This window comes from Salvia hispanica, chromosome 2 (genome assembly GCF_023119035.1).
Source record: "Salvia hispanica cultivar TCC Black 2014 chromosome 2, UniMelb_Shisp_WGS_1.0, whole genome shotgun sequence".
NCBI classification, from domain to species: Eukaryota; Viridiplantae; Streptophyta; class Magnoliopsida; order Lamiales; family Lamiaceae; genus Salvia; species Salvia hispanica.
The window spans coordinates 31,728,253-31,755,746 of record NC_062966.1 but is presented as its reverse complement, the minus strand read 5'-3'; the positions used below and the strand labels follow the sequence as shown (position 1 = coordinate 31,755,746).

At 31.7% G+C, this 27,494-nt stretch overlaps 2 protein-coding genes across 3 annotated transcripts; one reads left to right on the top strand and one right to left on the bottom strand.

Moving 5' to 3' along the window:
* Window positions 1–51: 51 nt before the first annotated feature.
* LOC125208394 (ranBP2-type zinc finger protein At1g67325) lies at window positions 52–3,497 on the bottom strand. Of its 2 annotated transcripts, none has more exons than XM_048108000.1 (10): window positions 3,358–3,497; window positions 3,164–3,209; window positions 2,758–2,873; window positions 2,185–2,458; window positions 1,964–2,034; window positions 1,698–1,749; window positions 1,487–1,599; window positions 1,314–1,347; window positions 1,063–1,214; window positions 52–190 (listed from the first exon to the last, which is right to left on the bottom strand). In XM_048108000.1, the coding sequence occupies exons 1-10, from the start codon at window positions 3,364–3,366 to the stop codon at window positions 188–190; spliced, it is 870 nt and encodes a 289-aa protein (XP_047963957.1). In that variant the 5' UTR covers window positions 3,367–3,497; the 3' UTR covers window positions 52–187. The 2 variants fall into 2 exon arrangements, with proteins under 2 accessions (XP_047963957.1, XP_047963956.1); XM_048107999.1 differs by lacking the exon at window positions 52–190 and adding an exon at window positions 401–815.
* Window positions 3,498–24,514: 21,017 nt separating this feature from the next.
* Window positions 24,515–26,438, top strand: LOC125207705 (F-box protein At1g67340-like). The gene is made up of 3 exons (XM_048107162.1): window positions 24,515–24,810; window positions 25,067–25,229; window positions 25,391–26,438. The coding sequence occupies exons 1-3, from the start codon at window positions 24,575–24,577 to the stop codon at window positions 26,156–26,158; spliced, it is 1,167 nt and encodes a 388-aa protein (XP_047963119.1). The 5' UTR covers window positions 24,515–24,574; the 3' UTR covers window positions 26,159–26,438.
* Window positions 26,439–27,494: the final 1,056 nt, after the last annotated feature.

Sequence of the window (27,494 nt, the reverse complement as noted above, 5' to 3'; positions counted from 1 at the left end):
GATAATCAAATAATATGTTTGATCAAGAGTCACAGTGATATTGAGCTAAAATTTTGAGGAAAAACATCAGAAATTTACTAGAAATTGAAAACTTGGGACACTTTGGTATGATGGAATGGAATATGGATAAAAATGAAATCACAATTTCATTGTATTTCCTCTGCATTTTCATGCCATTCCCTCCATTTCACTGCATCAAGCAAATGAAGAATGAAAATAGGAATCACATCCTATTTCATCATACCAAGAAGGACCCAAGTCTATCAACGAGTCACAGAAGGACCTGACACCACACATGACATCAAGCCACAACAACTGCAAAAATATTGCAGAGAATTTAGCCTGCTTAAAACATTACCACAACAATTGAAAAAATACCACCAGTTGAGGGGACCTTATACGACCCAGAGAATGAAGACAGCTTAAAATATCATGACTTTGCAGACATGTTTTTAGAACAACAGCTCATTAAGATAATAAAGGCAAATAAAACCAAATCGAAGATGGTCACGACATTACTAGTCGTACGTTACCATACCACTAAGATTCGACATCCCAAAGTACATAAACCTAGAGAACAACAACCAGATCCAAGATCTAATGCGAGCAATCTGACAGACACGTGATGCAAATTTGTAAGGTTTGATTAGGACCACAAGATATCAAGAGTGTTAATACAACTTGACACAAATTAAAACAGGGCTTGGTAACTCGAAAACGCCAGCAACAGGAAGATGACATGACTGACTTTCAGACACCCATATTGAGCAATGTGCTGGACGACTCTGGACCTTCTCAGACATACCTAGTACTCACTGGAACAGTAGACAACTCTATTAATACATGAAAAGACAAAACACAAGCAAGCAGAAAATGGACATGAATGCACTTCAAGAATAACAAGATGAGAATAGCAGGTGCAAGATAAATCCTCAGATAGAGAGTTCGAGAAAAACTTTGAGTATATAATAACTTTGATCTGTTACAAATATACATAGGATAATTAGGAGCAAACAGTTGAATGTTCAGGTTCAAACAATGCACATATATCACAAAACAGACCTGATCTTTTGCATCAGCTGTTTCTGATGGAGATTCCTTTTTATCTGAAGGTTTATCAGCACCACAGTTCTGTCTGTTGCACTTCGTCCTAAAAGGGTAGTTAATGTTGTTGCATTGTTCGCACTTCCAGCTTCCTTCTGGCATATCTGGTTCTGGAGAACAGAGTTATCAGTATATCGTACATTACGAGAGAGGAACTTCATTTTCAATCATCGGAGCACAGAAAATGAAATATGTGAAATCAGGCTTACTTGAATTCTTGACAGGTTTGGCAAAAACCTGCATCTATCATGTCAGAATGTCAGAACATACAGTACACATTTAAAGTAAGCTTAATCAAGGCATTATATCACTAAATAATGTTGGGTCGTAGTATGTCTGATGACATCATTTACACATTCAACTTGAATATAATAATTCAAACCTGAGATCCTGGCTTAGGTGTATTGCATTTCCTCATGTTGCATACTGTTCTAAATGAAAAATTGACATTTCCACATTTTGGACAAGCCCAGTCAACGTCACCACGAGATCCATCTACAATAACATGATAACAATTAGTGATTCATCAGGTGAGTAAAGGTTTGATCCAACATATATATCTAGAGTCTAAACTACAGCAGGGCAAGACACACCAGCAGCAGCTTTCGGAAATCTCTCCTCAGGAAAAAATCCAGGCCTTGGACCCTATAGAAGATCAAAATAAAAAGATTTTCAAATAGACAATCTATATATATTTTTCCTCCGAGGGTGAAAGAAATGTATTTTCTAACTACACATCAATGCGAGATCTTAAAGGTGCAGATTAACAAACCAAACATCAATGTAAGATCATCATGGCACACCACTCATACTACTAATAAATACTATACGATAAATGAGGTTCTCCACTTAAACTTACCATGGTGGGGCTAATTGGGAAACTCAGGCCATACTGATCCATCATAGGCGGTGGCATACCATACACCGCACCTATATGATAAAAATATATAAGGGATGGGAACAAACAAAAAAAAGTACAAGCAGTGCATGACGTACAGTAATATATGTAGTAAGAAACTACTACTAACTTTAATTCTACAACAGTAAACCAACATATGGGAAGATGAAGAAAGGATCTACCACTTCGCATAACTGATCCACTTGAATATGGAGGCGGTGCAGATATATGTAAAGGCCGATATGGGCTACCTCCTGAAAATCGACTTCCATAATTATAATGATAACTTGAACCTCCAGAAAATGGAACATCATAAGGAGGGGCAGATGTTCCATTGAACACAGGAGATCCGTATGGCGGGACTCTCATGTACATGGAGGAAGGTGCACCAGACCCAACATATGGAGGTGCCGATAAGTAACCCTGAGGTGCTTGGACTGGCTTTGCAGCAGGTTTCTGAACAAAGGTAAACTTACTTTAGTAAGCTTATAAAAACTTATACATCTAACATGCAGATGAAAGCATCCAGAAAGACGAAAAGCTCAAATTCAACCTCTTCCTGTAGACTTTTTTTATAACAAGGAGCTGATATACATAAAATCTGAAATTGGAGCTCATATTCTCATACACATGATTATATAACCTCCAAGGCTATTGCAGCAGAAATTAATGAAACAAAAACTTGCACAATGAAATTATAGTTTGCGATGGAAATATGCAAAACAGCAAATCTATTTAGCAAGTTAATTTCTCACCGAGTTATGATCAGCTGGCCTAGGCTGAGTGCAGTTACGCATATTACAAGTTGTTCTAAAAGAGAAGTTCACATTGCCACAGCTCGGGCAGGTCCAGTCATCTTCCCTGCGCCCACCTACATATAGAGTTAGCTCAATAAGTACTACTATCAAATAATTAGACTTTTTTAGACACAGAGCTCAAGTCTTTCGATATATCTTACAAATATTGCTAACATACTTCTAAAAGACACCTGCACTAACATGCTTCGATCCTCTAAACTAGTAATTAGTGCCTACACCTGTCTGTGTTCGATCCATTCTATGCCAAAGACATAAACATACCTCAGGCTTCAGCTACACACAAATGTGGAACAAGAACACCATAAACACAAAACCTCAATAAATTTTAAAAATATGGGCATACCATCGGTTCGAGCACGTTTGGCAGCTGAAGAATTTCTGTTATCAACCTAAAACATAACAAAAAATCAATCAAATCGGATTGGCATAATTCAAGATCTTAAGAATACCAGAGGCAATCCATTCAGAAAAATTGACCTAAAAAAGGGGGAAATGAATAAATTTGAGGAAACAGTGACGCGAGGTAATCAAAAGTACCTGAGACATGGCAATCTCTTCTTCTTCTTTGCTTTATGCCAAGGGTTTGAGAGCTGCGTGGGCGAGAGATGTCACAGTAGGGCAATTACGAGAGAGGAGAGAGTTGGTGAAATTAATTAATAAAGAAATTGTTGGGAAAGGGATAAATTCAGTCGACAGAGTCAAATTGTGAAATTGAACACAGATTTATGGGCCTCTAATTATCCAAGCCCAATTCGTGGGCCCACTTTGCTATTTTGTACCTTTAGAGGTGAGTATTCGGATTTCGGATCCGATTGAGATTTCGAAACGGATTTTTCTCAATCCGATCCAAAAAAACAATATTTTATGAAAAATGAATCTGATCTGATTCTAATTGACAGAAAATCTAAATCCAAAAATTCAAAATCCGAAATCCAAACTATGAAATTTGATATAGTCTAAAAATACAATGCCAAAATCTATAAAATTAAACATCCAAATTTTGGTGGTATTGTAAAAAGTTTTTAACGGATGGTTCTATGATTTTGATGCTTTGCACGACTTGTTGTACAGGGATGAATGCATATTAACAACAAAACTTGAAATTCATGGATCTAAAGTTCCCTTAACCATGTAAGTTGAACATGAATATGTTTAAATTTGATATTTTCTAAAAAATTGTTTGGAAATATTACATCATAACCAACGTCGTTATTTAGAACTTGAACTGGACCATCACAATTTCGAGGATAAGAGCCCATTGGATCAAATTGGCCCAATTCGTTCTTCATTTCACTAAAATATTTTGGGCTCTATTTTATGGTTGATTGAAAATATTTCACTCCATACCACTCTTAAGACAATTTTGAGTTATAACCAATAAATGTTCACAAAATAAAAAGTGCCTAACAATGGCCAATTCAACTGATGCAAATTTGGCCTTTCAACAATGAGGGATTTTTTTTTTTTTTTCCAAAGTGTCCCTCTTGCTGAGAGCTAGAGGACTAACTCTCATTCCAACATCAGTACACTAAGCGGTAAGAGACTAACCAAATAGTTTGTTTCATTCACCACACTAAGCAGTAAGGGACAAGGATCGAACCCCTAATCTCATGCTTAAAGGACGAGGTGTTAGACCACTACGCCAACCATGTTTATTAACAAAGGATTTCTATGTTAGGCCAGTAAATCTAATTTTATTATTTCACATTTTCAAAATATAACAATACATGTCATATGTGAATACCAACCAAATTCCTTTCATCCAAAAAATAATTGTTGATTAATTAGTGGCTCATTAAATATAACAATATATGTGTCATACGTGAGTACTATTTATTTTTATTATATAAGTATTTTTAATGTAAGGCAATATTGATCTTGTCATTCAATATATCAAATTGCGAATAAACAAACACAAATCAATATGACAAGGGGGATAAGTGATAACCCACCCACAACCGCAACTATAATGTTATCCTTGTACACAAGTACAACAATCATTTCATGGTTTCTTTCCAAAGGACAAATTTAATCACATGGAATAGCCACTTGATTTTCCGACCACATCACCCCAAACAAAATATCTACCTATCAACATTATTTGCTTCAATTTATCATCATCATCAAAAATTTCTCATGTATGTTGTCTCTAATCATGATAACAATGTCATTTAAGCATGTTCACATATATATTCCACAACATAAAACATTGTAATTAAGGATTCAACACACAATTAACTCTAACCACAAATGCTTAATTAGTGGTATATCTATGATACATGTTATAGCATTTTAACATTTGACCATTCCACCATTATCATTATTTATTAACACAATACAATACTCCATGTCATAATTTGCCTAATGATTCTCTACTTACTTTGCAACAGGCATGTGATACATAATTGAATCATAATCATGTGCTCCACCTTAAACATGACGTAATAATCAAGAACTAATGTTTCACCTAAATTACTGCAACACAATCATTCCCCCCTTTTCTTCATCTCTTACATACCCATTTTACTATATTAATCCTTATTTTGTTATAGGTGATATTTATTGTCCTTCTTTGCAAGATGTAAAATTACTTATTGATTGGAATTCCCTAATTGCATTAATTTGTGCATAGAATAACAATGTGAGAAAAGTTTATATTTTCACTAAGGAAAATTCTCTTCAATCGATATAATAGGTTCATTCGAACGCAAAAATGCACGATTTAAAACATCACCATAGTGAATGAATGCAATACATGAGTTCAAATTACATGATAGGCGTATTTTGTTGTTGGTAGATTAATTTCACGACGAATACAATGACTTTATACATTTAATGCTTGAGGACTAATTTATAAGAAAATGAAACTATTTTTCCCCAATAAAGTTCAAAATAAGTAATAATTAGTTAAGACTTAATAGCAGTGTTTTAAAAATCGGACCGAACCGGCCAATTCGATCGGTTGGACCGTGAACCGGTAAGTAGTCCGGTCCGGTTTGCTCATATAAACTGCCTCTACATTGAGCCGCCTTGAACCAGTGAAACCGGTCGGTTGGACCAGATTAACCGCAAACCGGAAACCGATTTTCACAAAAAATGCTTAAAACTTTGTTGTCAAATTAGCCACACAGTAACACGTTTACCACTCCACCACAATGCTTTGAGTGATATGACATGAACATTAATTAAATTTATATATTAAACATGATAACTTTTTATTTACACCAACTTATAATTCAAATTTAATAAATAATTATTAATTATATTATCTATAAGGTTTTATTATTATTTATATATAATCAGTTATACATAAGGTTTAATATTTTTATATATTATTAATTGCATTTTGTTATTTATTGAATCTTAATGTATATAGTATGCATTTACATTTTATATATATATGTTATATTATTACTTCGAATAAAACATATTTAAAAAAAATGAACTTTGTTTGTTTTTATCATAAAATATCAACAAAAATTTAGTATATTTAAAATATATTTTATTATAAAAAATATTCGTATAAATTTAATATTCAATATATTTTACTACTATTCTTTGTGTAATATATTTTTATATAAGTATACATAATGTTAAATGTGTAACAATTTATATTTATCATTCATTATTTAATATATATTTTATATATTATATATTTAATTATATATGTTTATAATAATATTCCGGTTCGACCAGTGGTTCGACCAGTAAACCGGTTGAATCAGTGAACCAATAACGACTCCGATTTACCGGCCGGTCCGATTTTTAAAACATTGCTTAATAGTGTTAGCAAATGACTATTTGACATAAACTCTTTTCCCCTCTTTTTGGGACATAAATGAAAGTCAATAACTTCCACCTTAAACCCACTAATAGTTTGGCTGTTTTCAATTTAACATGGTTGATGATATTTTTTCAAAAAAATGTGTTAGGGGGTGTTGCTGAGTCAACAAGCCATACAACAAAGTTTATATGTCGACATAATTGGCTTTTATGTTGTTAGAAAATGGTAAAAACAATTGATGGGTTTTCACTTCTGAAATTACTAGATTATATACATGATTATGCATTTCAATGATTATTGTTTGCCAAAACTGCTTGGTCCCAGAATCATCATTTTGTTCTTCTGCTTGTGTTTATCTAAAGCTGGTGATTACAACTTAATGATAAAAAAATATTTGTGTAATTTTGAATTAAATATTTAAAGATGGTAATTTGTTGCTAATGGATAAATTAATTCTCTATATAGTACTATTACCCAAAATGTCCAGAAATTTGGGCCTGACTATGGCTACTGAAAACAAGTAATTGGGCCTTCTGCAATGGATAGATTAAGAAGGAGTGGTTATTTATATTTGGAATATATATAGCTTTTAATTGGAGTATTAATAAACATACTAGTACTAGCCATAAACGTCGACATCAATTATGATAATCTAATGTCATGTAAAGACTTTATAAATTAATAAGTCAAAACACAACATCAAATGAGGTTGATAATCAATGTATAGTGTATACGTTGCTGTTGCGTCCATTTCTGGCAAAATTTGATGCATATCATTCATCTCTTTTCAAACATAATTAATTACTTACTTCATAATTCTGCCTATTTAAACATCCTATATATGTCGATATATACTCTCCTATTTAACTATTTTAGTATGTTTATACGTACAAAACTAATATTTTAGTTAGTATCTTAATTAATCTTGTGTTATAAAGGTCTCTCTCTCTTGAGTAAAAATTCAATGGTCCGGTTACGTTGCCACTTAGCACGTATGAATACTATCAAGAGGAATAAAAATTCAGTTGCAATGTGTCTATTCAGAGTTGAGATAATATATAGTTGACAATTAACGATAATATATAGTTGACAATATAACAAGACAACTTTTAAAGATACCAAAATGATGTCCTGATTAATTTTGGAATAAGATATAGTAGTAGTAGTATTTTTGAATAAGACCTCCCTTTTATATATGTAGCCTACAATTTTTTATATACATGTATCATAAAGATGAGTCTCGATAAATCATCAAGTGTGACATCTAGAAAATTATTCAGGTGGATTTTAGCATAGTGGTTTATGAAAAAGTACAAACTTTAGGAAAGATAACAAAAACAATTTGTAATTAGGGTTAGATACCGGCCTAACATCATCAAAATTTGTTTTTACTTTATATAAGAAAATTAGGAACTACAGGAAAAAATAATTCAATTATGAAGCATTTCTTTTACCTTTAAACATGTCGGGTTTTGGACGGCCATTTCAATTGTCATGTTTGATTTTTGTTCTGTTTAATTAGTCGACCTAATCATCTAATTTAATTATTGAAATGAATTACAACTGTCGAAAATAATTGCACTCTAGTTCATCCACAAAATTCTTACTATATTTCCCATACCAATAAAATGTTTAATTAAGCAATATACAAATGAAAATGGCCAAATTAAATCTTAACAAAGATATATTACATGTACTTATCAATTAGTTAAATACTCCGTTATAAATATGTGTTGATTTTGCCTTAACGGAACCATTTGCTGATGCATAGAATTGTGACCAGTTTCAAATTTGAATTTTGTAGTATAAATTAATCTGATTAAACAAATGATATATATGAGGAAAAATAAAATAGTTAAAAGATGTTACGTACCAACAAAAAGTCCGTGAAAGTATTTATTTTGTTATCATGATTCATGAGCCATCGAGATTGTTTATTCAAAAAGTTATTAAATTAAATCAATTTTCAAATCACAGAGATTAAATATAATTATATCACTGTAGCGTCTACAGCTAAAAATTAAAATCATGTTTTACTTTAAAGTATTGGTAGTAAGAAAAGTATTTAGCTTATATAATTAAATTAAATATGATGATAAGAAAAGTATTTTTAAGGAACAAAAGAGAATGTTAAGATGGCTTGAGAATGACTCAAAGCTTTTTTGGACAGCACGAGTTTGCACTCACTCAGATTCTGCATGACTCCCTAGGCAGTGGAATAAATATTAATAAAATATATCATGAAAATTAAAGTTTGATTAAATTTAAATGATAATTAAAAGTAATAAGCCCCAAAAAAGGGGTTGATAAATACGTTAAGCAACAATCATCTTTCATCCTTCTGCCTAATCCAATTTATGGTTCGTTACGCTAAATCCTCACAAATCCCAATTAACTAAAAATTTTTAATTAGTTGAAGTGTAACCACTCCATGGATGATTATTGGCAGTAATACTATGCAGAAATTCAGGGAATGAGAATGAGACATTTTAACGTAACCTAGGAATTAATGCATATAATTTGGAATCATGTAGAACTAACTAATCATGCTACTCAACATATACTCTATTTTATTCTAAATTTGTTATACATTAAATCTTAATCAATAAGTTGTGGCACTATGATGATAAACAACTTAGCAGGTAACAGTAAGACGTTTTCACTCATTCAATAGGTCGATAACCATAACTAATGATCTTTCTTATGAAAAATGTGAGGTACTGATGCGACAGTGAAGAGCTTTCTAATTGATAAGATGTTTTTTAACCTCTAATAGGTTGAGAGTTCGAATTAGCACCAAGAGTGTATGTTAATTCGTTTGTATAGTAGTAGTTAGGCCTGTCAAATTAGGTACTCGCGGATACCCGATCCGAAATTTTCGGGTACCCGATCCCGAAATTCACAAAATCCAATACCCGATATCCGACCCGAATTTTATTTCGGGTATCCAGTCCCGAAAAATCGGGTATCCAGTCCCAATTGTGATTTTGATTTTTTTTTTTTGAAAATTAGCTATAAACTTTTAGGATTTATTTACTATTATTTAATTCAAATTTAATACAAAGTTGAAGTTCTAATATTCAAATAAAAATAACTACGAACTTTTAGAAATACAAAATTATTATAGTAGCTCGAATTTAAGAGAAAATAACTACAAACTTTTAGGAATACAAAATTCTTGTAGTAGTTCGAATTTAAAAGAAAATAACTACAAACTTTGAAAAATTAAAAAAATCATAAGTTATATATTAACATCTTTCATCCTGCCACAATAAGTCAATAACCATCTAAATTCATAAGTTCAAACAATTCTTAAATTCATAAGTTCAAATATTCATCCTTTATAAATATCACAATTGAATAATTCATAAGAATCAAGATCTAACAATAATATCATCAAAAAATTCAAAATTATAAATATCACAAGTCAATGAAATTAAAATGTAATTTTAAAAATTGAATTACATATCTTATATGCTAACTATTAAGTATTAATTAAATTATAGTTAATAAATTAAATTACATTTAATTATAATAAAAATATAATTTATTAATTTTAGAAAATAAATCGGATAATTCGGGTATACCCGATCGGATATCGGGTAACCCGATACCCGATAATCCAAAATTTTCACTATCCAATCCCGATCCGATACCCAAAAAATCGGGTTTCGGGTATCCAATTATCCGACTTTTTCGAGTTTGGATATCGGGTATCCAATACCCGATATCCATTTGACAGGCCTAGTAGTAGTATCATTTGTCACTAAATTTTTTTTGTTTTGCTTTATTTTCTTAAGGAAGACTTGAGCCATTTTATTATCGAATCCACAAGATTTTAGTTTTTTTAAGGTATAGTAGTAATTGATTTGGAATATTTTGTGGAGCTAAGCTAGCCCTAGCTACTAATAAATTAATTAGTGCATACATTTCATCTCTAATACTACTATTAATTAATCCTCCTTTTTTGTTTGTTTATTCTCATTCGTCCGATCTGTCTCTCTCTCCCACATAAAATTAACAAATTATGTTGAAAACTAGGTATTTTCCTGTATCAATCAAGATGGGAAATGAGTAGATTAAAAAAGAGTTAGACGGCGCCAACTCTAATCTACCATGTCACGCATGCTACAAATTTTAACATTTTATTAAACCTTAAACTATATTCTATTATTTTCCCTACTCGTGCATACATATACAGATCAAATTAAACATAAATTAAACATATCTTTAGCTCCGATGATGTGATTAATAATTTAATATCATAATGTTTAGCTCAATAAATATAGGTTTAATTAACTTTACCGCACAATATTGAAACCGGACGCTTTTCACGACTGCTTTGTGATATCAATGATGAGAGTTCCTTGGCTAAAATTTTTTGCTCTTAGAATAATAATTTTCTAATATTGCTTTTATCTTTTCGTTCAATAAGAGGAAGTATGGGGAGAATTTGGCTTTATGTTCAAAATAGGAATGTATTATCAACTGTGAATATAAAGACTTTTTTTTATAAAATATGATGAATTTGATGTGAAAAAAATAAATTCTCGTATCAATGAAATTCGAGCTAATACTGTGAATTCATTTAACAAAATGATGAACTCATTAGTGATTGTTTGGGAACAATATTTTGTGAAAAATAACAGCACAAAATTATACTATGTGTAAATAATGTAACGTTTTCAATACTTAAATTAAAAATATTGGGCCACAAATTGCATGTAGGGAAAGCGAAACATGTAAGGACATTATAATATTAGTGAATACATTTTCACCAACTCCAAGTCATCAACCTTATCTCCTTGAGGACAACGAAGCACAACTTAGTTGGTAAGACATTTCATCTCTACCCTATCAGATATTTGAGTCATCATGAAATAGATGGTTACCGTAACTGATTCTCTTTATAAAAAAAAATTATCTCCTTGCACCTAATTTTGGGCCAAATCCATACCATCAAGCGTTTATACTCATATTTTAAAAAAAATCCCAATAAATTGAGTATGAAACTAAAAAAGATAGTCTAATTCTAGTATGTTTCATAAAATTAAAATAAAAAATATCATAAAAGGTAGTTAAAATTTTGCAGTTATCTCAATTTTTCCTTTTTTTTGCGAATTACATGGTGGTGGCAACCAGCTTAAAACACTTGGACACAAAGCGTTGAGTAAAACAAAATAATCTAATTAAGTTCAAAACGATGTATTGCCCATGTATTTTAAGCCAACTATCACATTTGTACGTATTTTGTCGGGAAAAGAAATGATGAGATAATTGAAAATATTTCATATTTCATGATTTATTTTTCAAATTTTAAAAAGTGTGATTTTGAAAATTTACAAATAACCAATGGTAAAAAAGTGAAATGACAAAAATAACCTTAGGTAGTTAATCTTGAAGCTGGTCACTTACCATTCACGTAAAGGCAAATTGAGAATTGTCCCTGGATAGGCAGGCAAAAAGCAACGTCGCTCTTGCTTACACGGCCGATTATTACCATCTCATGAATATATATCGATGTTTTCAATAAAATCAATATTATTATTGTTAGTTTTACTAGTACTTACATATGCATGCATGCATCTTAGAATTCTGGGTTACTTAGACGAAATCTAACACCATCTCCAATTTTTAGTTGCTCATTTTTATGTCACACTCAAGATTTTATACGTTAATGGAAAACTATTCTAAAAAATTATGATTATTCATGTGGAGTAGTATATATGAATTCATGCATGTATACGAATTTTTAGGTTTGGTAGCTTCAATCTAACATCACCCTCATTAATTTAATGCAATCCAACAAATTACAATGTGTAGTCCAAACTAACTTATTTGTAATTTGTATATTACTCCGAAAATGGTACTCCATAACAATCAATTGGTAGTAGTACTACTTAACTTTCCATGTGTTCCCAAGCTATTGAGACATAAAATGAAGAAATATACGCATTAAAAGAATTTACTCGATTGTCTAACTTCAAGTAGGTTTTGAAATGATTTAGCATATGCTACATTCGAATTCATTGAATGAGTTTTTACTTTATTCACATTAAAAAATGCAATTTATTCAAGTGAGTTTATTACTTCATTCAGAAATGTTATTACTTCATTGGATAAGGTTTTTACTTCATTCCAGTAGGACTTCAAATCCTTCTACACATACTTCATTCAAATAATTTATTATATTATTCCATGTGTTTATTACACCATATCAGCGCCGTAGCGGTGGTGATAGATATTGTAGAGAGAAAGAACGGCACGCGACGGCGAAACTGCATTTACGTACTAGAATGAAGTAATAATCCTATTAGAATGAAGTAAAAACCTACCGGAATGAAGTAATATATTCTGGAATGAAGTTAAATCTTCGTAACGTGTTAGTATGACTTATTTACCTTCGGATGAACTAAAATAGACTGGTGATGAAGGAGAAAATAATTTATAAATTTGTGAATCTCATCCATAAAAAACTAGATCTAAAAGCCCTAATTTGGTATGGTTCGATGGTTCGATCTTTAAGAGTGGATTTGTGGATAATGGGACTATATATATATATATATATATAAGTTCTTTGAACATTATACTATTAAATAAGTAACATGTTCTTTCACACTATTCACAATTATTGAAACTAGCTAGTTCTTTCAATACTACACTACTCACCTACATTTTATAATTTCACCTTTCCTATATATTTAAATAAAATTTATAATTAAATTAATTTGCAAAATAAACGAAAAACTGATGAAATTTCATTAGGTGCACTGCCACGTGCATGCTCTTATATTTACACACGAAATTGGACACTGGATTTTCCTAATATAGTAAGTTTTCATATGTGAGCTGACCAAAAATCATGTGGTTGACCTCACACAAGACTTTTGTGCTTTAAGCATACTACACATACCAGTATTTTTATTTAAAAAATTGCATCACATTGTTACTGAAATTCTATTCGCATTTGAGAATAGAAAAACATTTGATACTTCAATGTTATGATGATTTTAGTTAGAAGTTCTATTTAAAATTCCGATCACATTATATTTTTATATGGAAAATTCGAGTTAAGATTAGAATGTGACGCCTTTTTCGCTACATTTAAATTTGTCGCAAATCAAGCGGTGGAAGATGAATACCGTTTTCATATAATTAACAGCCTTTCCACATTAATAAAATCGTCAAATTCCAATAAGTACATAAATATATTGGACTTCGTTTCATTCAATATACTATCACCTTTTATTTTTAATTTATCTCAACCGAATTGTGATCTCATTTCAATATTTGGAAGAAAAAAAATATTTTTCCTCTCTCCTAGTTAAAACATCAAACCATTTTCGCCTATACTATTTTAAAACACGTTTAACTTCAAAAAAAATCTCACGTCATTTGAAATCGGTCATCTTAAATAAGATAAAAAAGATTATTTTTTTAAAAAAACGTGTTTTTCTTAAAAGAAATTGTATAAATTCAAATAATGTGTGCGTTGATTTTTGACATTGACTGAATTTCAATTCACTATGTTTCTATACTTCTATGAGTCTATCTATTGATTAGCTATGGAGTATTCCTTGAATATATACAATGAATAGATCAAGAATAAATGCAACACTTGAATTGGAATTTTATATGAGGCAATAATTTTTTTTTTTTTTTTATGTAAATAATTGTATTGTGAATACAATGAATATACACGTTCGATATACATTCAGAGAACTCCATAAAAAAGTAATTTTCAGGATAACTCAAGAATGCATATATTGAATATACCCTTTAGCATATCATTTGACACAAAAGTAGACTACATGAAGAAGATGTTAATTAATTAATTATATTTGTTTTAGTCCTCACGATGTAGCATGTGCTGCAAACTTAACTAAAAAGTTGATATCTCAAAACAAAAAACGTACACATCTATCTACAGTACACTACAAGTGCAATGCAAACTACTCAACTGAAAAGCTAAGTGCATGTTCAAACAGGCACGCTTGCAATTAAATTAAGCAAAGAATAAATAGATTTGTCACGTTAATTTTATTAGTAAGTTTTTGGCTTAAAAATGAAGGCATAACCATCACGTGCGCAGGCGTATCCGACTCTATTTACGAGGAACTTAAATCTAACAAATGCGTTAAGCAACATCCTCTGCCTTCTCAGGGTTTGTTCAGAAATTTCAGTTGTCAATTTTTTATTTAATTATAATAATTAAATCTTACAAACCACTATTATGCTGTGATCAGTCGAATTTACTAGATATATGTTGTAATTGATTAATTCTCACGTCACCCACTCGCTTGGCGTAATCATGTCTCTTTGCATTAGATTTTGTGTTAATTGTGATCAATTTGACCCAAAAAAATCACTTCAATTATACTTTGACTCATATTTTTATATATTTGCGTGCTTTTCTTATGGAAATCAATACTTGGGCTGCTACGGATACCTGTCTAATTTTTTCATAATTAATTACCATATTTCTCCTACACTTTCAATTTTTTTTAATTTGTTCTTTACTTTTTTTTTTCGAAATTTGTCCGCAAACAGGAGTTCCGTTTTTTCCATTTTAGTCTGCCCACGAATAGAAGTCCCGATTCATTTTTACTATAAATGGTAATAGAGTCTCATATTTAACTAACTCATTTCACTCACATTTCATTTAAAACTAATATATATACAAGTATGACTCATATTCCACTAATTACTTTTTTCCTTCCATTTTTCTTAACATTTATTAAAAGTTTAAAACCCGTTCTACCAAAAATGAGACTCTAATGGCGGACAGGCGGACAGGTGGAGTATTTAATTTCAAATAAATTATAAACATCAAAATTTATCTAAACTATTGTTTTCAATTCCAGAAAATCAATTGATCAACTTAGTACATAACATAACATAACATGAATTATGCTTAGTAATAATTTCATATACGTAAATATAAATTAATATATGTGTATATGGTCATTAATTATTGATTAGGGCGGCCAGTTGATGAAAGATTAAACGAAAAGGAACAAGTACAAAAACGCATCGAAATAATCAAAGTAGAAATAAGAGTAAACATAGACTTGAAAATCACTTGATCTGCAGTTAAAGAAAGTAAATAGCATTAGTCACAAGTAATTTATCGAGAGAGCCAATATAGATATTAATTATATTCATTACTTCCCGCTTCATCTTTCTCAATTTCTTGCCTTGATTTCACCAAAACCAACCCATATTACAATTAACAGCTCAACTAATAATTAAAATTAAACTATAATCATATAGTATTTTCTCCCTCCATGACATTATCACACTATATTATAATAACTTTGTTACACTAAAACTGATATTATAATATAGTAATTTATTTTTGGATTGTAAACTAAAACATGACATTATTAATAACTATGTTACACTAAAACTGATGTAATATAGTAATTTATTTAACTTTTGGATTGTAACTAAAACTGATGTAGTATGAGTTATATATTTTTGGATTCTAGACAAGAAATGTTTGAATTGGACTTTATTCAATTAACAAGCTAAATACATATAGTTTTTAGAAACAGACCAAGTAAAGTGAGAGTGGTGGAATACAATTGATCTATTTTTTGGATTGTATACAAGAATTGTGTGAATTGGACTTGATTCAATTGAGAAGCAAGACACATGGGTTTTGGAAGAGATGGAATTAGAGTAGAGCGGTTGGTGTGACGTGTCGCATGGAGAGGGAGTCGACGCCACGTGGCGACAGGTGGAGGATGGGAAGTTTAGGTGTTCCCAAAGCGCCCACAAAAATGTGGGGTCCAATCAATCCTAACGAAACGAAACCTCTTACGCTAACCATTTCCATTTCACCCTCCAAGCATCACATTCTTTTCCTTCACCTTTCAAAGACTATCATTAACCCAATCCAATTCCATTTTCACTTTCTCCTCCTTCCAATTTTGACATTTTTTCACTTTCAATTGTTAATGTGTATACATAACATATAAACTTAAATTATATTCTGCAACAAATTAAATTATTAAAATAAACGTATAAACTTATTGTATTTACTAGTATAAATCAATTATATATACTGATAAATTGTTTATCACCTCTTGTAAAATTTTAAGTTAACTACCCAAATCAAAAAGTTGAAAATGACTATCCATCGCTAATGATTAATTCACGTAAGAACTACTATCTCCTATATATAAATATATAACACTAATTGAAAAATAGTCAGTTGTCGCTTGACAGGAATGGCTTTTCGAAAAAGGCACAGGCTACCTTGGCAAAGAATTCAATTAAATTAACTCACTAGTTACACTCGAAAGTCCGAAAATCACAATAATTGTGGCAAGAAACATCACAATTATTAAATAGTATATATACAAAGATATTTGGACAAGTTGATAGAAAATTGCTGTATACACACATACGATGAAGGCTTGGTGCGTCTGCATGCGTCTGGATTTGAGTGTACCTATTGACAAACAATTATCAACATTAAATAAAAGATAGAAAAGCAAGAAGGAAATATATGTATCTTAGAAATGGTAAGGTCGTATTCAATGAGGTTGGAAAATCTCAACCACTAGAGTCACGCCTGCATGCATATATCTTTAGTTTATAACATTATGTTACTAGTCAACCCCCCGTCTAATCATATTATTAATGCTGATTATAGCTTTTACCTAAAAGAGTTAGTGTAGATCATGCCACACTCGAAATTTTTATTTCTTAGAGAAATACTCCATTAAGTGAGAAGTTTATGTCATGTTTAACTTGCAACAAAATAAAAACTAATTCTATTATTGTGATAGTGTGAAAAATAACGCACATATAATTGGGTCGTTCGATTGACATGTGATTAAATATCATGTCTAATTTTATCCGTTCATTTTTTGTCATTTTATAAAAAAACTCAGCTCGTAGTATGTATCTTGATCAGTTTCCATAACGCTAAGATTATACTCCCTTTTTATCCTATGGGTAATTTATCTTAAATAAATCTTATTTTCACTTATTGTGTATTGTTATCTCATTATTTTATTGTCTGAAGAATCATCTAAATATGTATATATAGTCAAATGATCCACGGTGATCCATGATAGCACCGAAAGTTTTTAAACATACTATTGAGATATGTCATCTATTGCAATTTGCTACAATTATTGTCATGCTTTTAATCAAGATTTACCGCTTTAATTTGACATTTACGTGAATGGCCATTTGCAAAAACCGCCTATTTCTAGCTAGTAGCGATGGCTCAACTTGTAGCGTGAATATATAATGAAATAGTCAATTTTTCTCTAAAAAATAATTGATTGAATTTACTTATGCGATTTGGTAACTTATTCAATAATTTTATGTGCTTTTTAAAGTAAACTCTAAAATATAAATGAAGTTTTCTTGCATGTATCATCCAACATCACATTTTCAAACCTTTACACTTCTCATTAGGTTATTTTCCTTTTAAATTTATGCTAAAACAGAATTTAATCGGGAAATGGTTTGAACAAATAATGAGTCTTAGAACAGCAGCCGTCCAATGGAATAGACAAATAAATTGGATTAAATATATTGCACAAGTAATATGGGTAGCATTTTTCTCGAACGTTAATGGAATCTAAACTAGTCGGCCTTGTTGCGTAGCTTAGTGATAATTGAATAGACAACGGCAAATTTTATAAGTATTCAACGTCATAGTTTGGAATTAAACGAGCAGACGACTTTGGGAATGAAATATCATCTGTAGTATATATTTGTGGAAAATAATTTCTAAAAAATATAGTGCTACTAAAATTTAGTAGCTTACTCATATTTTTTTTATATACTAGTACAATACTTAAACCAAAAATATTACAAATAAGCTATAGAAGTAGCTCAGAATATAATATAACAAAAACTTAATCAAGCAAGCATTTTATTAAGATACACATTACAAAAAAAAAAAAAAAAAAAAAAAAAAAAAAAACAACCAAACAAGCGTACGTCTTGGCACATAAGAGCTTTATCCGTTAGTTTACATCTAATAGTTTCCCTGTGGCTTTAAATATGATAATAGGTTACTACAATAATAAACTCAAAATAAATGTTATTGTGGTGCCGTCTGCCTAAGCATTTAAAGTGAATTACAAATGTATTAAACGTAGTCTATCCAAATATAAAAACAGTCTCTACAATCACATACTTTAAAAAAAATATAAAATCAATAATACTAGTTAAGAAGACGAATATCCATGTAGACAAACAAAATTAAACCAAGACCCTAAATTGCACTTGATATTTTTAGAATTTAAATATATATCACAATGTGACAGTTAATAACTCTTAAATAATTAGAATCGAAGATGACCTAGCCAATTTATTCAAGCGATGTCTAAAATTGGTGCATCGGTGTACCTGAGTGTGAGAGATTACTTATCGTGTGTTTGGAAAAATAAAAAACTTTTAGAACTTGAGTTTATATAAATTATATCATTTCAATTACCTAATAATTAAAGTAAGATTTTACAATTAAATTGTTAATGGAGATAATAATAAAATACTGTAAGTTAAAGTCTAATGCACAATTTTTGAAATGACATTACGATCCGCTTGGTAAATTATTAATTGTGAATATAGTCTTACTACTATCGTAATATTGTCGTTATATAGCTGACCTCAATTCATAATTTAAAAAATCATATTAAAATTTAGAAATCTAGTGTATTAATTAATAATAATAGCTATAATGATGATTATTATTATTATTATTATTATTATTATTACTATTATTATTATTATTATAGTTTGTATAATAGGGAATTCCACTTTTATATTTTCATAATTAATACAAAATTTAAATAAATGTATGGATTTAAAGATAGAAATGAAATTACTTTTTCAAATCTTCTAGCATAATTGATGATGGTTGATAAATACCACTACAAGGAATAAAAGACGTTCATAAAGGGAAAAAGGGCCTATTTCATTTGACTGGGTAAGGTTGAGAAAACGCAGCCGAATTCACCCTCTTTTAAGTAAAGTAATCGATAATTAACATGATAATCACCATAAAAACGTGGTCAACATCGCTAATGTAATTTCTAAATCCTTGAAGCAAAATCTTAACGTCATTATCATCTAGTAAATTTCCAAAGACAATAATTTTTAATGCCGACCACTTTGTCTTGATTGATTGATTATTGAATATTTTGATTTAATTTTTCAGTATATTCTATCGACATGGCTAATAGTTTTACCTATTTTTATTTTTAACCTCAGAATATTCCTTCATGATTTAATAATTTAAACTAATACCAACGAGTAAAATTGTTTGTTTCACAGCGTATTGAACCATGGCTAATTTAAACTATTACATCAACTTATCTTTGTTAATACAGTAAAAGCAACTCAAATTAATATACAAATACACAACTGATTGCATGTGACACGCACGCGCATGTGCAGGCGCGTGCACGGGTGGGTACATAGGTGCTTGCACGGTACACGCACCTGTCCAATACGTGCACATAACTTAATAATTTTATTTACTAGTACATTTTATGAAAGTGTCCAGCCAATTTCTTTTTTAAAAGCACCGACATTGGCATATTTTTATTTTCTTTTTTCACTTTTTAATAATATTTAATTAGAATTTGTTATATTTTTCATTTCCTTCTTTTATAAATTACTCCTTTCTTCTCACATCTCTCATATCATCTCAATTCGTCCATTCTTCTGCATATTTTTTTTTCATTTTCCTACTACTTATATCAATTATTCAAGCAATTGAATTGAAAGGAAATACATAAAAAAAATTTCATGTCTTATTTTTAAAGTAAGAAATTTAGAAAACTAAATGAATTATTATTATTTGTACAATATAGATAATAAATAATAGTATAATATAGGTTGTTAAATTCGTGCAAACATTTTTAGGTCGCCACCTCCACCATAATATTTATTTCATTTATCTCATCTCCATCTTCAGTGTGAAGCTGAATGATAGTCTGTGAAGATTGGATGCACAATCTATTGAGCAAATCTTGCAATCTCTTCTTCAGTGCAAACTTGAAAAATATTGTGTATATGAAGATTGGGTTGTCACCTCCGCCATAGTGTTTTATTGCATCTTTTTGGTTTTTCGGCTTCGGTTCGGTTTGAGGTTTGAACTAAATTTAATTTTTCAATTTTGGTCAAGTTTGGGCAAAAAACTGAATCGAAACCCGAATGCTCATCCCTAGATAGCAATCGCAAGTTTTTGCTTTAGTTCAGTCTTTCAGTTTTGACCTATTCCGGCTTCGATAATTCGTAGCTCAAAATCAATTCCATTATGCTTCTCATGATTCAACGTTGATAACGATATAATGTAAGGATCTGATCCAACCATCAATAACAAAAAAATACTTACTATATATTGGAGGAAAACGGAAGTAGTGTCACGCCTATTCGTAGTCATTTTAAGGATCCGATCCAACCATCAATAACAAAAAAGTACTTACAATATATTGGAGGAAAACGGAAGTAGTGTCACGCCTATTCGTAGTCATTTTTGAAGATTTGCTTATCAAAATTTATAATTTGTAATCAATTATTTTAGTTTTAGAAGTATTACGATTTAAAAATATGTGAAACCGAAGAATAATAAAATAAAATAAATGTAGAGCTCTAATTGAATTTTTTTAATTTTTTTGTTGGTATTTGTATTACTAAGATTTAAGTTAAATATTTGTAAGCAGGATTATAATATCTGAAATAGGCGGAGTGCCCACGTTTCTGTGTAGGACACGTGGGTCCCTCGTGGTTTGACATGAGTGGTCGACATCATCTTGAAATCCACGTCATCTCCCGACTTATCCTAATTTGTGATTTCCGATTGCTTTTCAATCTATTCCTCGGATAAAGATTTGGGGTTTTTTAGTAAATTCATGTTTCCATGTTTAAAAGTGGAGTATTTTGTAGGGCCTACAGCAACTTATCTTTATTACCGCTTATATCGGTCAAAAATACTGTTTTGCGATTCTATTTCTCGAATTTTGTTGAAATTATTTAAATTATTTTTGACTCAGAAATTGTATTTAACACCGATTCCGCCTCTAAAATCAAATAGCCGTAAGCCCGTAATGGAATTTGATAGTTTGAATTGGATTTAATTAATTATGCATTAATTTAGTTTGAATTTGATGGTTTCTAGCCGTAATGGAGGGAGTAGTATTTACTAAAAAAGTAAAAAGTATGTACTGTTAGCAAAATCGAAATTGAGCTTCGTTACTTCATTTTATAATTGTTTTCTTTGTTCTCAAAAGTCCAAACTGAGTTGTAAACTTAATTTTGTTTAGAGTTTCACTAATTAGTGGTGAGGAACACCTTGCTACATGTTTTGAACGCCTTCTTGTCTAATTGCTTGATTATTAAAGAGTAGTAAACACACAGAATCATTTAGAGCACAAACAATTTATGTTTCATTGATGAATGACTCTTATAACGTGCTTGCAAATTGTTTAATTTTATACTACTATATGTCTCATGAATAATTTTAATTTTTCAAAAGTCAAACTTTGCAGTCAATGAGTATAGTTTAATCCATTACATAAACATTTACTTTTATAGTTATAGAACTATACGTATATCGTTTTATAATCCTTATCAAATAGGAGTATTTATTTTGATATATAGTTAAAAATAATTCATATAAAGAGAGTTATCAAAACTTATTAAAGTTTTGAGATAATAAATATAAAGAAGTCATTATAAATTCGAAAATATATACGTACATTGCAAGATAACATTTAGGTCATGTGAATTATTTTTCAAAACTTATCAATGACCAAATTGCCTATATCAGTTAGTGTAATTTACATACTTCTGATATTAAATTATCAGACTAATATTTGACCTTAGTTTTATAACAAGGTATTATTGGAATTTGATTATATTATATAAATTATGCATACGACTTATTTTATATATTGCAAACATGCATGATCCTCCATGTTTATTGTGTTGCAGCACTACTTGGAGTAAACAATTTCAAAATAAATTTTATAATCATAATACCATATATAACTATTTTAAAAATATTTCATAGATAATTCATTCAGTTGTACTTTCAAAAAACTATGCAAATAATATTTGCAAAATAAGAGAGTGGAATGCAATTAGCTAAATCTCTTATTATTAGAGTGTCTTTAATCGATGTGATTGAAATAATTAATTTTACGGCGACATGATATTGAAATGTTATTTTCAGGTATCTTATGTGACCACGAATTACTAGCATATACTATAGCATTTTAATAATAATTTTATATGACAACTCGCCCAAGATACGAAACACAAATCAATATATTAATTACATATTCCATCTGAAGATCAAAATACATATATATATAACAAAAATAAATCTAGAAAGCGAAACTTTTGACGTTTTGAAGTTTATTTGTAAGCACACACACGTTTGTATTTATAATAATGCTGATTAAATGACACAATAAATTCAAATATTTGCATTCTTACATAGGTGAGCCTTAGTGTAACTTCTTTCTCACTATCTTAATATCTTTTCTTTCTAAATCAGCAAAAACTAATAGTAGTAAGATAATTCAAATGAGTTTGCAATAGAATTTTAAAAAGAGAGGGTAATCTCTTCATAGCATATTATGAAAAATTATTCTGATTCTCGAATTTAGTTGAGATATCAAACTTTTTCTAATACTTGAGATGAGATAAACATTTTTTCCTTTAAGGGTTGACATTTTGTGTGTATATATTCTTTATTACTCGGAATGCTTTTCCTAATCGTATAGTAGTTATTAATAAAAAAAAATTGAAATAGATAATATTCTTTCAGAAAGTAGAACCACAAAAATGATTGACTTTGGCAAAATTAAGTGGAATGGTGCATCCTTTTAATTTAAATTTCATCTTTCTAAAAAAAATTAAATTCCAAAATATAATATTCCATATTTATGAATAACTGCTACTAGGAAGAAATATCGAGCCTCATATTTTCTAATTTATTTTCCTTCTAAAAAAATGCCTCGGCAAATTTATGTGCTGTAAATTGAATTTTACATTTATTAAAAAGACTGGAGTTGTTTAATTTGCTATTTTTATTTTCATAACATAACAATAAATACTGCTAACTCATTAAAATGAGAATGAATGAGTAGATGAGCACTACCCCACTCACAACTTTCCCACAAAAATAAATAAATACAGATCTCACAACAAAGGAGTGAATTAAATATGATTTCAACAAGAAATTCATGCAAATCAAAAACAATAAAATCAACTCATGTTTATCTCCACCATCAAATTACAGCTACGAAATTGTTTCTTTCTGAAATGATAAAAAGGAAAAGAATAATAAAATTTAAATTTCCAGAAAATTCCAAATGCAAAAAAGGGAGAAGAGAATCGAAATCATGCATAAAATGGCAAGTAAAAACAAAGGCGAGTAACTGACCTCTGCGAGTGCTGAATCACTCGTTTGACCTTCAGTGGTTAGGTCATTCAAGAGAAGCCCAGAATTTGCTATACCTGAATTTGTTATTTACCGCCCCCTTTCCCTTACGCGCGACATCGCGCGTGCATCCCAACCCCTATCTTTTATCGCTATCTAAAAATTACCCATTAATCTGTTCGAGATTAACTGAAGTTAGTTTCTTACAACAAAATTAACTGATTCTAAAACAAACCCTGCAATACTTAAGAGAGAGTTAGCGGGAAACGGTAAATATTTTATTTACCGATTGTTAAAAGTGGGGATCCGGTCAACGGAGTTTGACCACGTTGTTTTAGGTAAATACTGACAAATCTGAAACGACGGGGCCAATTTGGTAAAAGTAGCACCGGAATTTATGTTTTTTGATTTCTTTTTTTTTAAAATTTCTGTGTAGGCTCGTATTTGTGTGATTATATATAAAAGGGGTTGTTTCATTTCTTCTGCCATTATCTCCAAACGGGAAGAGAAGAATCACACACACACAACCAACGCGTAGTGATATGAGAACCAGGAGAGGGCTGTGTTATCCGAGAGTGATGAATAGCAGCGGCGGAGTGGCCAAGAGGAGGAAAGTCGACCTCGCCGGAGACTGCCGGAAGATTTCTGAAACCTCGCCGGAGGTTGCCCAAGGATGCGATTTCTTCGATGCTTTGCCCGACGATCTCGTCCTTTCTGTTCTCGGCAAGCTCAGCTCCACCGCCGCCTGTCCAGCCGATTTCGTAAACGTTTTGACGACGTATGTATTTCTGCCTTTTTACTTGTTGAATTAAATTCGATGAAATTCACAGATTTCATGATTTTAGATCTCTCAAAGCCTTTGCGTTTCTTCCTGTTGCTTATTATCCTCTAATTAGGAAGGCGGTTAGGAGAGATTAATCCGAAGGAAAAAAAAAAAAAACTGAATGGCGGATTGTCGCATTAATCGAAACTGTTATTGCTTTTCAATTGATTCTACATCTGAATCTAACGGTTATAAATTTTGCGATGAACAGATGCAGAAGACTGAACGGATTAGGCCTTCATTCTCTGGTCTTATCCAAAGCCTCTCATAAAATGTTGGCCGTTAAAGCTAGCAGCTGGTCCGAGTCGGCTCACCGATTCCTCAAACTCTGCGCCGATAGCGGAAACATCGAAGCTTGCCACACTCTCGGCATGGTTAGTATTTTCCATTAATTTTCCTTTTATTTCTAAAAAAAGTAATTAAAAATTCATCTGCGAATTAGGCAATACATGCAAATCTCATCACATAAATTCAAAAAAATCGACTGAGATTTCGATTTCTCAACAGTAATAATGATTTAATTTTCCGTAAACAGATACGTTTCTATTGCTTGCAAAACCGAAGCAGCGGCGCGTCGCTGATGGCGAAGGCGGCGATCGGCTCGCACGCCGCGGCGCTCTACTCGCTCGCCGTGATCCAATTCAACGGCAGCGGCGGCTCGAAGAACGACAAGGACCTCCGCGCCGGGGTCGCCCTGTGCGCACGCGCCGCCTTCCTCGGCCACGTCGACGCGCTCCGCGAGCTCGGCCACTGCCTGCAGGACGGCTACGGCGTGAAGCAGAACATCGCGGAGGGGCGCCGCTTCCTCGTCCAGGCCAACGCGCGCGAGCTCGCCGTCGTCCTCGCCTCGAATCCCTCGGCCGTCGTGCCGCGCTCCTGGCTGACGTGTAACCACCAGCGCCACGTGGCCGGGGGCGGGGGCGGCGGGTGCCCCTTGCTCAGCGATTTCGGCTGCAACGTGCCCGCCCCCGAGGCACACGCTGCGAACCGGTTTTTATCGGACTGGTTCTCGGCCCAGGCCGAAGGGGTACCCGGACCGGGTCTAAGGCTTTGCTCTCACTCGGGCTGCGGGCGGCCCGAGACTAGGAGGCATGAGTTCCGTCGGTGCTCTGTGTGCGGAGCAGTGAATTACTGCTCCCGCGCTTGTCAAGCGCTGGATTGGAAGCTCCGCCATAAGGCGGAGTGCACCCCCGTGGAGCGGTGGGCCGACGCCGACGAAGACGGAGAAAACGACGGTAACGGAGATGAGGCTTTTGACGGCAACGGCATTGGCATTGGCGAGGAGGCGATGGATGAAAGATGAGGAAACTGACGGTAACGGTTGAAGGAGTCGAGGGAGATAATGGAGAATGTGGGGCTCAAATTGTAGAGAAGAGAAAGATTTGGGGTCATTTTTTGATGGAGTAAAAATGTTACAATTGTGGTCAAAGTTTTTTTTGTATAGGAATGTAAAGTGCTGTCTCTCTCTCTCTCCCCCCTTTAATTAATCTCATTAGATATAGAGATTTAAATTCGATAAAAACAAATATTGAAACCTATAGCAGTACAATATTCAATTCAAGTTCTCTTCTTAGTTTTGGTGATTTGCTAGTCATGTTTAATATGATTATATGAATAAGGTGATAGAAGCAAACATTGATGATGTGAATCATAATTGTAGATTATAAATGGTGAGATTTATTGCAGAAATGGGGACCAAATGATAAGGGAAAGGGTGATGTTGCTGGGCTTTTTTCACACTTCTTCAATTGACAACATTATCACATGAGATGTGGGACATGATGGGCAGCTAGCTAGGAGTTCTTGATAAATTTCTTCAAAACAAAGTGTGACATTGATTCTAAGTGAAAATTATTAGGTGAAATTTTCTAAATAGCCAACCACATTAATATGCTTGAATTCTGCCTTAACTTTAGGGTAAAGACTGAAGTTTGAGAAAGCTCATTTGAATCTACAATGTGAATGAAATTTGGATAATTAAACTAGCAAAGTTTTGTATGATATAATTACACTCAAAGCCCTTTTATTTTTACATTTAAGGTTCTATTTTGCGGCAAAGAGGACTAATAGTAATACACAGTTTTGGGTTGTAGGTTTATTCATTCGGTTCTGATTAGTGTTCAAGTAAAAGTCTGGTTAACCGATTATAATTGATAACTGGTCGGTTATAACCACATAGTCAGAAAATTGATATAAACATTTGCTAAATATACATTAATTTTAGCAATTTTTGTTTAAAATGAATGTAACTTGGTGGATATAACGTGCTTCATAAGCACAAACTAGTATGTTCGACACCTACTTCGCGCGCTTTAAGTTTCTTTTTTCATTGTTTTTTTGCATTTAATACGAGAATTAATTTTTAAAAACGTACACGTATCATTTTGACTCTGAGTAGTTGCGATTCACATCTTAAACCAAACCTTCCAGATAGCAGCGATACGCATCCTCCCTGCTTCGAAGCAAGTACCCGCAACATGTCTTCCTCCATTATCTTCATCTTCTAGAGTTTTGATTGTTTTTTGATTAATTGAAAAATTTATCAATTATAACTGACCGGTTACTCGGTTCACTGTCTCCTGGTATATTGGTTCAGTTCGGTCCAATTATCTACTTAATTTCTTTTTACAGAAATAAAT